The sequence below is a fragment of the Microtus ochrogaster genome, linkage group LG2, assembly GCF_000317375.1.
Source record: "Microtus ochrogaster isolate Prairie Vole_2 linkage group LG2, MicOch1.0, whole genome shotgun sequence".
In the NCBI taxonomy this organism is placed as follows: domain Eukaryota; kingdom Metazoa; phylum Chordata; class Mammalia; order Rodentia; family Cricetidae; genus Microtus; species Microtus ochrogaster.
Window position 1 is genome coordinate 52,458,306 of NC_022028.1, and position 15,058 is coordinate 52,473,363.

The 15,058-nt window shown below is 48.8% G+C and overlaps 1 protein-coding gene across 1 annotated transcript in view; it reads right to left on the reverse strand.

Moving 5' to 3' along the window:
* Positions 1–15,058, reverse strand: part of Uhrf1bp1 (UHRF1 binding protein 1) — a 55,159-nt gene that overhangs the window by 5,458 nt on the left and 34,643 nt on the right. The window contains exons 10-18 of the mRNA XM_005360370.2: positions 14,529–14,699; positions 13,996–14,135; positions 13,344–13,485; positions 12,801–12,994; positions 11,194–12,641; positions 6,242–6,438; positions 3,581–3,732; positions 3,341–3,491; positions 1,097–1,359 (exon numbers count right to left, since the gene is read on the reverse strand). Of these exons, the coding sequence (XP_005360427.1) occupies positions 1,097–1,359; positions 3,341–3,491; positions 3,581–3,732; positions 6,242–6,438; positions 11,194–12,641; positions 12,801–12,994; positions 13,344–13,485; positions 13,996–14,135; positions 14,529–14,699 (2,858 nt within the window). The remainder of the gene's footprint in view (positions 1–1,096; positions 1,360–3,340; positions 3,492–3,580; positions 3,733–6,241; positions 6,439–11,193; positions 12,642–12,800; positions 12,995–13,343; positions 13,486–13,995; positions 14,136–14,528; positions 14,700–15,058) is intronic.

A 15,058-nucleotide genomic window follows, 5' to 3' on the forward strand; every position in this document is an offset into this window, starting at 1 on the left:
CGGCGAGACTGAGAGTCACACCACCAGTCCTAGAGACGGCGAGACTGAGAGTCACACCACCAGTCCTAGAGACGGCGAGACTGAGAGTCACACCAGCAGTCCTAGAGACGGCGAGACTGAGAGTCACACCACCAGTCCTAGAGACGGCGAGACTGAGAGTCACACCAGCAGTCCTAGAGACAGCGAGACTGAGAGTCACACCACCAGGAGCTTGACATGGGTTACATGACAAAGACAGAATTAGGATTACAAATGGCCTGGGCTTTTTGAGTGTGTGTGCGTGTGTTCATATTCGTATGTGTTCACGTGCATGTTCACATGTGTGCATGTGGAGGCCAAGACGTCTTACCTCAATCATGCTCCTCCTTACTTTTTTTAAAAAATATTTATTTATTTATTTATTTATTTATTTATTTATTTATTTATTTATTTATTATGTATACAATATTCTGTCTGTGTATGTCTGCAGACCAGAAGAGGGCACCAGACCTCTTTACAGATGGTTGTGAGCCACCATGTGGTTGCTAGGAATTGAACTCAGGACCTTTGGAAGAGCAGGCAATGCTCTTATCCACTGAGCCATCTCTCCAGCCCCCTCCTTACTTTTTTTAAAGGTTCACTTTGTGTATAAGTATTTTACATCCATGTATGTATATGTACCATGTGAATGCCTGTCAGAAGATGAAGTCAGATTCCCTAAAATTGGAGCAACAGATGGTGTGAACCACCAGGTGGATCTGGAAAGACCCCTCAGGTCCTCTGTGAGAGCAGGAAGCACTTTTAGTCACTGAGCTGCCACTCCAGCCCTCTCTCAACACTATTTTTGAGATGGTTTCTCACTGAAACTGAAGCTCACTGGTTAGCAAGACTCTGGAAAGTTCTTGTCTTTTTAACTTATGAGAAGCAATCTAAACTCGGGTCCTCACACTTAAGCAGCAGACGCTTTACCAGCTGAGCCATCTTCCTACCCCCATTTAGACTTGGACCTGTGCTGCCCATCCCCGTCCCCCTTCATTCACTGGGTCAGAGAACTGTGAGGTGACAGGAAAGGCACTGCCACTACAGAGTCCAGGGCAAACACCAAGGTCCCTCTCACCTTGAGGGTGACACTAGAGTTCAGGAGCTCAAGCTGCATCGGGACCACCACTGGGACGTCCTCATCCTCCAAGAACGGCCCCAGACAATTGAGCACTGAGGTGAACAGCTCCAGGTCACAGCCCCGAAGTAAGAACCGCAGGAAGCCATTTTGTGTGGCCAATGGGGAATGAACGGTTGCACCAGGCCCCACCTCAAAGCGCAGGCCCACAGCAGGCCTAATGCGGCCAGTCTTCAGATTTGAGGACTCCTGGAAGCTTGTGCCTTTGAGAAGAGAGTTGAGGAAACACATTAATACGGGACTAGTGTAAGCACTCCCCAACGCCTAGCACACACAACCCTATGCCAACATAGCAGAACCATCTTACCTCATAGGCGTGAACTAAGCCACAGAGAGTAACTAGCCCAAAGTCACACAGCTGTATACAGCAGAGGTGAGGTCTGCAGTCAGGCAATCTGAGTCGGGCTTTTTGTTAGAACGCCCCTCAAGGTACAGGGGCAGCAAAAGGCCTTGCCTGAATTTGAGACACTGGGCTAACGGTGCAGGGAAAGTACTGAACATAAGGCCTACAACCTCAAACAAAGCATCTCGTTCTCTAGATGTGGCCTTCACATTTGTCACTCATCCATGCTAAGCCCTCCACAGTGCCACAGAGAACCATCTGGAGTTTCCCTGAGGCGAGAACCATGTACTCGGAATGACTGTGGGAAGCAACTACCCAGAGAAGCTGGAGCACCCCGCTTTAGTGGTCTAGAATTGCTACCCAGACAAGCTGGAGCACCCTGCTTTAGTGGTCTAGAATCGCTACCTAGGGACATAAAACCTAGGGAACTCTTGAGCATGTGCGCCCGAAGTTCACAGCACCTCTCCTTGAGACAGTGACACAAGGTGGAGCGGTGGCACAAGCAAGTGAGCTCAGGAGGCACAGGGAGAAGATGAGGAATTCAAGGCCAGCCTGGAACACACAGCTGAACTGCAAGTCATCACAGGCTACATAAATGAGACCACATCTATAAACAAACAAGCAAGCAAGCAGCAAAACTGGACAATCCACATGCCTATTCAGGATAGACTGGCGAAGTGATTAAGTAATGGATACAACTAATATTCTGCATATGACAGGCATGGGTAATTATGACTACACAACTATACACTTGAAACAAAAGAATTTTATGCTATTCAAATTCTACCTTAAAACCTGGGACGGGGGGGGGGGCAGACTACAAGGCAGAATATGTAAAAATGAACTGCTCTAACTCAAGAGCCTGGAGCGCCAAGCAGAACAGGTCTGAGTCAGGCGTGTGGTTGCGACAATAGTCCTAGCACTGGGGAAGCTCAAGATCATCCTCAGACACATGCCAGCTCCTAGTCCAGCCTGGGCTACATGAAACCCAGACTCAAAGAGGGGCTGGAGAGGCGGCTCAGTGGTTAGGAGCACTGGCTGCTCTTGCAGAGGACCCACAGGTCCCAGTCCCAACATGGGGGCTCACAACATCTGTTGTCCCAGTTCCAGGGGATTAAACCCTCTTCTGGCCTATGCAGGCTCAAAGCATGAACCTGGCGTACACACATCTATTCAAGCAAGACATGAAAAATAAACTCAGTCTTTAAGATTTGTCAATGAAGACTGGCATAGTGGCACACATCTTTAATCCCAGCACTTGGAGGTAGAGGCAGGCGGATCTCTGTGAGTTCCAGGCCAGCCTGGTCTACAAGAGCTAGTTCCAGGACAGGCACCAAAGCTACAGAGAAACCCTGTCTCGAAAAACCAAAAAAAAAAAAAAAGAGAGAAAAAAAGAAAAAGACTCAACTGCAGCGCTGTTATTTTATGTGTACTTTTAAAATATTCTTTGGTATCTACTTAAAATATTAAAAAATATTAAACAAAGCCTATAACATAAGCCAGATTTTCCCTGCTATCTGATGAACATGAGTAAATGAAGTTCCCATCAGACAGAGCTTTTGGTTGGCAGTCACAAGACAAAGGAGAGGACACTCTTCCTGTTTAATCCCAGTGGGGCCTGCGGTGAGGACGGACACTGCCCAGTGAGTGTGAAGCCTGAAAAGAGGCCAGGAGGCCTCCTCTGTTAGCCAGGGACTCACTGGAGAATCCCCCGCAGCTGCCAGACAAAAGAGCCAAGAGCTTGGCTCTAAAAGAACCTCCCTTACAGCATGCTGAGTGCCAACTAGCCTCGCCTGCCTCAGGAAATCCCACCACTCTTCCGGAATGGTCATCATCTGTACCTGGGCATTGTCCATGGAGAAACTGCCAGAGGCCCACAGTGCCCAGCTGTTGCAGGGCCAGTTCTTCTGCTTGCAAGGCTACTGTCAGGTCCTCACCCCGAACTTCAATCCCAAATGACACTTCATTCACCTTCAGGACCAAAACTGACACCTGTCAAAAGAGAGTCTCTTAGTTTTGATTCCCAACTTGGTGCCTGTCCCAGAGCCTCCCCCTGCACAGAAGAAAGCATGGCAGCTGACCGAGTGAAGGACGAGGTCACCACTGGCTGACACCGAGCTGTTGGTCTCTGGCAACCCCTGGCCACAGTTATCCAGAACAGGGCTCCCTTGAACACCAGTGTCATCCAAGACACTTGTCACAGATGCTGGTGGGACAGACTCCAGACCAGACTCTGCATTAAGAAGGTAATGAAAGAGGTCAAGGGTCAGAAAGGTCTGCTCACATTCAACTTCTAAACCAGCAACAACTCTGGGAACAAAAGCACTGGGCCCTTGAGAACAAGAGAGCTGATGAACTTAAGGACGGACCCTTCTTAAAGTGTGATGCGGGGTTCCATCAAATCTAACACAACTGTAAACAGAAGCACCCACTGGCGGTCAGAGAGTCAGCACACAGGATAGACATACAAAGAACAATATTTGTACTAAAAATTACTTAAAGGAAATTCCACACTACATACACTAAAACCTAGAGTCTTGCACACATTCTCAGAGAGACAAGCCAGCAGAGCACGGAAGCCTAGAACCTAGGGAGGATCGCAGGTTGGAGGCCAACCTGGTCTATATAGCGAGACCTGGAATTAAAAGGCCAAACTGAAGAGACCTCGGTGGTTAACAGCACGGGTTGCTCTTGCAGAAGATCCAGTCCTGTTCCCAACTATCTGTAACTCAGCTCCAGGGGCTTCTGAGGCCACATATGCTCATGTGCACATACCCACTCAGACACATAATTAAAAACAAATAAACATCTTTTTAAAAAGCCAAAACCATCTCCTCCCTCCCAGAAAAAGAAAGAACAAGTGTCGGCAAGAATGTGGAGAAGAGCGGGGCGGTGGTGGCGCACACCTTTAATCCCAGCACTTGGGAGGCAGAGGCAGGTGGATCTCTGTGAGTTTGAGGCCAGCCTGGTCTACAGAGTTCCGGGACAGCCAAGGAGTGATACACAGAGAACTCCTGCCTCGAAAAAACAAAAAGAAATAAAAGACTGTGGAGAAAAAGCAAAGCCACCCTACCAATGTTGGCAGCAATGTGAATCAGTCCAGGCGTTGACAACAGCAGCTCTCAAAAGCAGAGCTCCTACTGGCCTAGAACCCCACTTCCAGCGATACTCAAGGAAACAGTAGTGCATTCAAGGAATGTGTGCACTGCCGTGTGTACTGTAGCCTACCACAAGCATCCCATTGTCCAGTGAAGAAAGAGAAGTGTGTGTGAGTGTGCAGGAAAACCTGTCATTGGACAACATGGAGGCAACGGCACAAGCACACAGTTACTCTATGTGATTCAGGAAATAACCAGACACAATCGAAGAACAGTGTGAGGGGTGCTACAGGGAGCATAGACAGGTGCGGACCAAGGGCATAACCACTGGGCGGGGCAGGTGAGAGAACTGTTACCACACAAACACACACGGCCATCGGTTGCTCTCCAGTGTGGGGCTCTGAGGCAGAGCCCATGCTCAGCATGCTGACAGCCTCATTAGAGCAACACCAAACACAGTAACTGTAATATTATCAATAGGAAAGACATAAATATGTTCTTCAAATATTCTGAAGGAAGCATTTAATAAGTTGCTATTTTGATAAGCTAAGAGTGTGTGACTTCCAAAAATAATAAGTTTAATTCCTAAGTTAATCATTGTCTGAAGATGAAGAGATTGCTCAGTGGTGAGAGCACAAGTGCTCTTACTGAGGACCAGGGTTCAATTCCCAGCACCAGATGTGGTGGCTCACATCTGGAACTCCAGTTCCAAGGGATCTGACGCCTTCTTCTGGCCTCCATGGCACTGCACATATATGTTGCACAGAGGCAAAATACTCATTCATTCATATATATATATTTAAATATATAGTTAGATATATAATTATAGATAAATATATGTAATTAAAAGATTTAAATTAATCGTTTTATCCTTAAACAAAAAGCTTCAGGTTATTTTCCAACAATAAAATACACAAGCAAGGGTTGAGAGCAAATGGCTCAGAGGGTGAGAGCACTAGCTGCTCTTGCAAAAAATCCAAGTTCAATTCCCAGCACCCACACAGTTCACAACAGTCCATGACTCTAAATCCAGCAGATCCAGCATACTCCACTGGCCTTCAAGGGCACCAGGCATGCAAAAAGTATACTTACATACATTCAGACTAGACATGCACAAACAAATATAAAAATTAATATAAATAACATAGTAAATATGAAATAAGTCTTTCAAAAATTAAAAAAAAAATACCTAGGCAAAACAAAGCCCAGACAGCAAGCACATGCCACTAGTAACAGATACAAACCAACTCTGATCAGCGAACCTTGTGGCTCTAGACAAGAACTCCTTTGACTTGAGTATTTTCCTGTAATAAATGTTAAGTATTAAGCAATAACCTGTAAGAGATGGAAGTGAAGGCATATACTTGTAATCCCAGCGCTTGGAGGAGTCAGGAAAACAGGGAGCTTAAGGCTAGCCTGGGTTACATGAGACCACCGCCACCCCCCAAAAAAGAACTAAACATAAAAATAACTGGGAGATGTGGAAATAAAGGCAGAAAAACGTATATCCTGAATATTCTCTTTTGTTTGGGTTCGGAAGGTGTCTATCTGACCCTATCTCGGCTGCACTTGACTCCTGCTGGTGTGGGCGTCAGTGAGAGGGCAGGCACACTCTCTGGGTGAAGGCGACTTTCTCCGACGTACCGGACTCCAGGAGCATCACAAAACTGTCGCTGCCATCGCTGTCTACTGAGATCCGGTCTTCAGGGCCACTGCTGTCCACCGAGACACCGTCAAACGACTGCTGAGAGACTGTCCTCTTCATGGAGAAGAAACGGAGCCGCGCAGCGCCTCCACTCACCGGGGCTGCCACCCCATCATCTGTCTTGGCCACGGCTTCCCTACGTTTAAAAAAACCCACCAGTTCAGCTTTGAGGACCGTTTGTTCCCTTTCTACTCTCCCAGCCTCAGTCTAATACATTTCCCTAGCGCAGACGGCTACCGTGAAGACACACCTGCTGTCTGAGCATTCAACTACTTGAACAGCTAATAACATTAAATCTCAAGGCTGGCTATTCAGGGTCATTCCATTCACAGAAGAGGCCAACCACCTACTGCCCTGGTGATAAAGAGTGGTGCCAAAGCACCTGCATGCACTTCCCAGTCTCTTTCTTATGGATTTGTGCATGTGGGGACACACACTGTGTGCGCGCGCACAGACATGTGGTTTCTGAGGTGTCCAGAGGAGGGTGTCAGGTTCCCGGAGCTGAGTTACAGAAAGAGCCGTGAGCCTTCTAGAGTCCTGCAAGAGCAGCAAGAGCTCTGAAAGGCTGAGCATCTCCGCAACCCCAATCACAAGCCTCGACTCAATTGCTCTGGAGAGACAAGAGTGCAGGGGGTAAGCTAACGGAAGGACACCCCGTCCTCAGAAGAAAGACTGGTAAGCAGGTAAGTCCTATGGGACTGAGTCACACACGCCCTAAGGGCCAGAGCAGAAATGATCACAAATGGAGTCTTAGGAAAAGGCATTTTCTTCCTTTGGTTCTGAAATCAAAGTCTTACCCTGTAGCCCTAACTGGCCTGGACCATGGACTCCCGAGTTCCAGGTTCTAAGTCTGTGCGACCATGCTAGGTTCAAGAGGCAGCACTGAAGTGTATCCATGAAGAACTGGGAAAGAGCTGAAGCAGACAGAAGAAAAGGGCACAAGTCCAAGGGCAAAGCTACACACAAGGGAGGGCGTGAACAGCTCTGCCGGCTCCACTTAGGTGCAGTGGGGTTGGAGAGGAGATGAGATAATGAGGCGGAAGGCTAAAGAGACAGCTTAAAGACCTTCCAACTCTCAGAGGTGCGGCAACAGCCAAAGGGGGGATGAGGAAACCCCAAGTCCTCTAGTCCACTAGTGTGTCTCATGTGACCACACAGACTGCATCCAGACCATTAAAAAAGCTTTTGTAAAGTTGTTTTGTGTGTGTTTGTTTTCGTTTACTATGGGCCTGTAGGCCGAAGATGGATGCCCCAACGGTACAAAAGAACTTTGGGTGACTGTCCAGGCAGCGAGATGTCTCTGTCATTTCTAGAGTTTTCTTATTTCTTGTTTACTTAGGTAGTATTATATCCTTCTGGAGTCTTTGATGGAGTTAAAAAATGAATAGATAGTTATAGTTTTCCTTAGTTATGATAAAAGATAAAATAGATATAAATATTGTAACTGTAATTCTTGCTTGATAACTGTTTTGCTATATGTAATTTTGCTACGTTAAAGTTAAAGCCTTTCTTTTTTGTTTAAACAGAAAAAGGGGAAATGATGTGGGAGTGATTTCTTATTAATAAAGAAACTGCCTAGGCCCCTTGATAGGCCAACCCTTAAGTGGGTGGAGTAAACAGAACAGAGGGCTGGGAGAAAGAAGCTGAGTCAGTGAGTCGCCATGGTTCTCCTACTCCAGGCAGATGCAGGTTAAGATCATTCCTGGTAAGCTGGCTTGTGGGCTACATAGAATAATAGAAATGGGTTAGATCAATATGTAAGAGCTAGCCAATAAGAGGCTGGAACTAATGGGTCAGGCAGTGATTAAAAGAATACAATTTCCGTGTAATTATTTCGGGGCATAAGCTAAGCTAGCCATGTGGGTGGCCGGGTGCCGGGGACACAGCTCTGCCGCTCATAATTCAACACCCTGGGAGGCCAGGTGTAGAATATTGTTTTAAACTAGGTAAAGGCGTGTTACATTTGTTTATGCTGCATTTGTTTAACTATGTAAAGATGTGTTCCTGTTTCACATTGTCTGCCTAAGGAACCTGATTGGTCTAACAGGGACAAGAAGTAGGAGGAGGAATCTAGACTCAGGAAGTACCAAGGAGAGAACAAGAAGAAAGAGAAGGTGGGGCCAGTCAGCCAGACACAGAGCAACCAGGAACAGACAGAGAGGCAAAAAGCTCCAATACAAAAATAGATAAAGAGAAACAGGCATTCATAACTAAGAATTAGTCTCCGTGTCGTGACTTGAGAGCTGGCTGGTAGCCTAAGAGAAGGCCTGTGACAGAAGGAGAGGGCGGATGGAGAGACGGCCACAGTGAAGACATCAGAAGCATGTTCCCCATCCTCTCCTCTCCCACCCCCCTGACCCATCTCCATCCTGAGAATCCAGAAGAGCTTGGCTTTCAGCCTTTATCCCACCACCAGGAGTTACATGGCAGCTGCTCTCTTTGACACTGGTCTTTCATTGACTATTGAGAGCTCACGTTCCTCCCAAGTTTTTGCCTTGCTGAGCTGTTTCCTCAGAAATGAGGCCTGGTATCAGTGTGTCCCACAGGACTACAGGAATTCAGTAGGTAAATACCACACTAAAGGCAGAGCCCAGGACACAGGAACTTCAGGCTAGTGTCACTGCACACTCATTCCTTTCGTAAATGTATGTGCTTATGTGTATTCACATGTGCATGCGTGTTCACAGATGCACATGGAGGCCAAGGGTCAACATCAGCGGTCTTCCTCAATGCTTCAACACATTATATTTTCACACAGGTCTCTCCGTCAACCTGGAGCTCCCTAAGCTGGTTCTAAACGGTGGCCAGCAAGCCCAAGGGGTCCTCCTGTCTCCTCCTCACTAGCTTTAAGATTACAGACAGATGCCTAGCTTTCTTTTATGTTGGTGCTGGGTATACTAACTAAGCCATCGCCCCAGCCCGCCAAGGACCCCTGGGAAGTTTCCTCCCCTTCTTCTATGGCTGACTGCCCTAGCAGGCACTATACACACAGGCATTACATAGAGACCCACTTAGGACAATTCATACAGAAAAAACTCCAAGGAGCTGGGGAGATGGTTCCTCAGCTAAAGCATCTGCCATGCAAGTATGAGGACCAGAGTTCAGATCTCTAGAACCCACAAAATGCCAATGGACATGGCATCCCACCTGTAACTCAAGTTTTGGAAGGCAGAGACAGGTAAGCAAGGCAGCTAGACTGGATGTACAAGTGAGTTCTGGGTCTGACCAAGAGATCTTGCCTCACTGAGTAAGGTGTAAGAGGGATCCAGAATGATTTGCAACATCAACCTTGGACCTCCACACATGCACACCCACAAAGAAATGGGAAAAGAGGGCCTGGAGGGCTGGCTCCATGGTTAGGAGCGCTGGCTGAGTTCAATTCCCAGAATCCCCATGGTGGCCCACACCCATCTGTAATCCCAACCCGGAGGATTTGATGCCTGCTGGCCTCCTTGGGCACTGCACTTCTATGCAGACAAAACGTCCATACACAAAACAAACAGAAAGGGCAAAAGCTCTAATTCTCTGACTGTAATGCCATGGTCTGTGAGCCACCAAATGTCCCAGAAGAGACTTCACATATCTTTCTTTTTTCCTTTGGTTTCTCTGGGTTTCTCTGTCCTGGAGCTCGATCTGTAGACCAGGCTGGCTTTGAACTCATAAGAGATTCACCTGCCTCTGCTTCCAAGTGCTGGGATTAAAGGGATGCACCACCATGCCTGGCTCTTCCGTTATCTTTCTTTTTAAAAGCACAAGAAACTCACGGAAGACCCACCGTTTTCCAACCTCTGGACTATGCCTTTCTACATTTTCTTCCACCCTATCATACCCACAGTGCTGCGCACAGGACCACCACACAACAAGAGCTCAACACTGCTCTCCCTCTCCGCCGCTCCAGCAGAGGCCAGTACAGCACTGCCACACAGAGAAGGGCAAAGGCTCAGCCCCTTTGCTCATGAGGGAGTCGGAGAGCACGACCTCTCCTCAGTCAGCTGTGAGAAACACAAAGTTCTGCAGCTACTTTACTGGGCTGTTATGGGGATCAAATTAAAGAGATTACAAGATAACCCACTGCAATGGCTATTACACCAGCGTGATATGCAGCGGCACACACCTGTGATGCCAAGTCTCAAGAAGATGAGGCCAGAAGACTCAAAGTTATATAAAAATCTGTTTCAGTAAAATTAAAAACTAAAAATTTTGTTGCTGTGTGGGGAAAAAAAAAAAGTTCATTCCAGACGAGCCAAGGATATATAGTAAGACATGGTCCTGTCTCAAAACACAAGCAAACACAGTACTTGGGCTAGGAATGTGCATCAACACTAACAGCACTTGGTTTCCTTAGCAACAGCAGGACAGCATACAGATACCAGGTCCTGTTACTCAGATACCGCCCAGTCTATGCATCCTGAAAGGCTACAAATGCTGACTTGAAGCCTGCCTATTCAACCTGCCCTTTTCCCTCCTTGGTAATTTAGTTTTTGTAATTTTTTTTTTCTCTAGACAAGGTTTCTTTGTGCAACAGCCTTGGATGTCCTGGAAATGGCTTTTTTAGACCAGGCTGGCCTCAAACTCACAGAGATCCGGCTTAAAGGTGTATGCCACGACCACCCGGTCTATAATTTGATTTATGTTCATTGGTGGTTTTCCTGCACTTACAGCTGTATGAGGGTGTCTGAATCCCTGGAACTGGAGTTACAGATGTGAGCTGCCAGGTGGCTATTAGGAATTGAACCCAGGTCCTCTGAAAGAGCAGCCGGTGCTCTTAACCGCTGAGCCGTCTCTCCAGCCCCCCACCAGCCATTCTTTCTCTAAGAGTGCACACAGCAGGCAGCCTTGAGCGCAGTGGTCAGAACTGGAGGAAGAAGTGGGGAAGCTGAGGACCACTTACCTGGTGGGGGGCAGGGACAACATCCTGTGCATCGTGGAGGTCATGCGATCTCTGCCCAAACTGAAGGCGTCCCTGGTCAGGGACACAGCTCCCTTGGTGAGGTCCATGGTGGCATGGAGAGCCTCCTTTGTGGCATCCTTGGTCATGTGAATAGCACTGGACAAGTCGCCCTCAATGTTCCTCAAGGGCACGGACTCCCCTTGTCCATTCACAGCAGCAGCCCTGTCAGCTGGGGACGTCGACGCAGCTGCTGAGCTGGCAGTCTGAGCTCTGCTCAGCTTCTTGGCCTGCAGAGACTCAACTGCCTCATGGCTTTTCCCTGTTGGCTGTTGAGCAAGGGGACCAGAGTCCTGGAGCGCTCCATCATCATGCAGCCTTTCCTGGGATGCACCCAGATTTTCAACACTGCTGACCTTCAGGACTTTCTCAGGGCTCACTGGGCCCTGGTCTGAGGAGGCATCAGACTTCAGCTCCCGGTCCTCTGACTGAGACAGCTCTGAGTCTATAAGGCTGGTGGTATCCGAGCCTGCAGAGTCAGCATCAGCAGTCCCAGGGGCAGGAGGCATGAGGAGAGCCACCTCAGCACTGGGAAAGAGGACACCAATGCAAGCTGTCTGGTCCTGCAGGGGAGACCCAGTCATGGCCTCTGTATCCTTGGTCAGCTGCTCCTGAAGCCCCTGAAGCACCTCCTTGAGGCGAAGCAGAGCCAAGTACTGGTAGTGGTCGAGCCTCACTCGGACGTGGGCAGGGGAGTATACTAGCATATGAACATTCGCCACACCCTCCAGCTCCGCCACATGCCCTCTGTAGTCCACACTGGCATCACCTTCTCTCAGAACTTCTGGAGTTTCCATCAAGCCTGACAAGCTTTTTAAGTCTCTTTCAGTCTTCGACCTCTGATGGGACACAGACTCAGGAGCAAGAGCTTCAGACCGCACAGGACTGCCAAAACTGGCTGACGGTTTTAGCCTCCCCTCTGAGGCCAAAAGGAGCCGCCGTGCCTGGGCTTGCTGCCAACGGAGAGGAAGGCAGGCCCAAATGGACAAGGGGAAAGGGGCCACAAAATTCAAGGTATGACCTTTGACGTTCTCTGTGCCTTCAAAGTCCAAGGAGATCTGGGTAAAGTGCAGAGACCAAAGATCCTGGGAGGCCGCAGGCCTCTGAGGAGGGAGGGAGCTAGGCTGAGCTGGGAGGGAATCCATCTGGAAAGCATGGTGCAGGAAGAGCATGTGCAGAAGGCTGAAGCCCCCTGGAACCTTAGGGAAGTGACCGGAACTAGAACGAAAGAACTCAGCAGCAGCAAAACCCCGGAAGAGACTCTGGAGGTCCGGACAGCTACAGTGTGGGGCATGCCGGGTGTTGGTGGCGACCATGCTGGACGTGGAGAAGACAAGTGCTTGGGGACGGTGCAGTTTTGCCTGCTCTCTCCTCTCCAGCGGGAAGCTCACCTTCAGAGAGAACATGAAACACGATTAAAGCATCCAAGCAGACATGTGGGCATCTGCAGCTGACTTTTCATCAGCTGGACACAGCAGGACTACAGCTCAGAGCCTTGAAGAAACGGAGCTGTGTCTACCAACATTGCCAAAGTCCAGCTCTGTTCCTACCTTCATCCCGAATGCATCCACTCGAATGTCCAAGTGCTCATCTTTTTGCCTTGAATCTTCCAGTTTATAGATAGCTTTGAACTGCTCCAAGCTGCGGTATAAATCTAGACAGAAGAGATTTCCCCACAGCAAGCTGACAGGATCCACAGTAAATGTCAGACCATTTAGCTGGATGTAGAGATTAGGACAAGGGACTGGAAGCAGAGAACACAAAGATGGTCATCTACAGTGCCGCAGCTGGACTCCCCACCAGCTGCGGTCTCTCTCACACCAGCACAGACACACCCTTGCACGCCATGAGCTTGACCTCAACCTCACTGTGCAGCCATGGATGACCTGCTACCTCCACCTCCCAGAGCTCTTAGATTACAGCTGTGCATCTCCACCATCAGTCTGTGTGGTACTGGTGAGGAAGCACAGGGCTCCGCATGCTGGGCAAGAACTCTATCAACGGCTGAGCCGCAGCCCCAGCCCCAGGCAGACACATGACATTCCGAACCACGCATGAGACTGGACTGTGGTCTCAAAGCTGACAACGCTTACCTGGAAGCTCCTGGTTATCTGGGAAGTAATACTCTGTGAACTGCACATGGATGGCAGCCACCTGAGCCGGGAGGTGGTGGCGTTTGCGGCTGCAGGAGAGCAGAGTGGATGGCTTCTTACTTGGTTGTCCGGCTGTGGAAACCTGAGTGACCACAAGTCACTGTGAGCCCGTGTCAGAGCCCCAGACACAACTGTTTCCTAAGGAACGCATGCCTCTGCCATACCCCACGCCTTCCCTGGGGCGAACAGAGCTTTCCGCATGTCCCACCTTTTCTGCTCCATCCCCAAGTTGCTGTTCAGTTTGGTTTGAGGGATGGGTCCCACATAGTCTCAAACTGGCAATGTAGCAGAGGATGGTTTTGAACTCTTGCCTTTCTTTACCTCCAAAGTGCTAGGATTTTAGCACCTCAACCAGTCCAAGTTCGTTTTCAGCAGGAGGTTGTAACACAGCAACCTCCTTAGGATATTAGCAATACTCCTTAGGGTATTTCTGAGAATACCCTAAGGTCTTTTCTCAGAGATCATGCTCAACAGAAATTAACCAAACTATCCATCTACTCAGAAGTGAGACCATCAGGCCCTGGCTTCCATACCTGGGTCCAAGCTGTTCCTAAACTATCTCACACCCACCGATGTCTTCCTGTGTCCTCACCTGGTGGATGTCCAGGTCATCCACTCGTACAACCAGGCAGCTAGAGCGTAAGCGATTCCACGCTGGAGGGCCAAAGGCAGCCTGCCAGCCCTGAGCAGGGCTTTTGTCAAGAGGGCTCTTTCCAGGACTAGAGAAAGAATCTAAATAAAAATGAAAAGGAAAAAGAAGTAGATACATTCCTTATTCATTATGAATAAAATTTAGAAATTAAAAACCCAAGATAACTAGTAGCATGAAGCAGAAAGAGAGCTCTACACTGGGGGCAGCTTGGTAACAATCTCCATGAGTTCAAGACAACAGCCACTGACAGATGAGTGCCCGGGAACTGCAGCTGCCGCTGTTCACAGGGAGCGCCACACTGGCATCGCACTGTGAGATGCCGCTGCCGCTGCTCAGAGACGGAGCTTCACACTGGCATCGCACTGCGAGATGCAGCTGGGTAAACAGATTCTCCACTGCTTCATCTCCACCAGCTATCCACGGCAAAGAGCAAAAGGCTGAACAACTAGAACTCCCCAGGGCCTTAAAACTACCTGCTTTCTTCCGGAAGGCAGAGTCTACCCCCCGATGCCAGGGCGGCTTCAGGCTGCTCTCCTCATACCACTTCTCCATCTTACTCTGGAACTCCGTCACCAGTTTCTGGGCCCAGTGGCCTCGGGTCTCCATGGCCTCACAGTGACGCACCCAATGTTTACAGCTGTCACCTGTGGGGTAAAGAAGAAAAGATCTGAACCCAGTGTCATAGACCAGTGTGCCAATGTTTTCCTCCTGTCAGGGCTGTCAGAGTTCAGATTAGATCCCAACCCCAACCCAGAGTTTCTTGGGATAAGAGACAAATGCCAACTGGGTGCACCCATCTTCGTCTAAACTCCATATGTGATTCTCACTCCACAAGGGTCTCAAAACTATTTCTGACTATGAACTACTAGACGAGCTTTAAAGCGAATGATCTTGAGGGCCCCTAGTCATCACCAACAGCAGAAGACCACACAGGCTGCAGATGCTCACAGGGAGACACTCCAGCAGGGTACCACACAGGCTGCAGATGCTCACAGGGAGACAC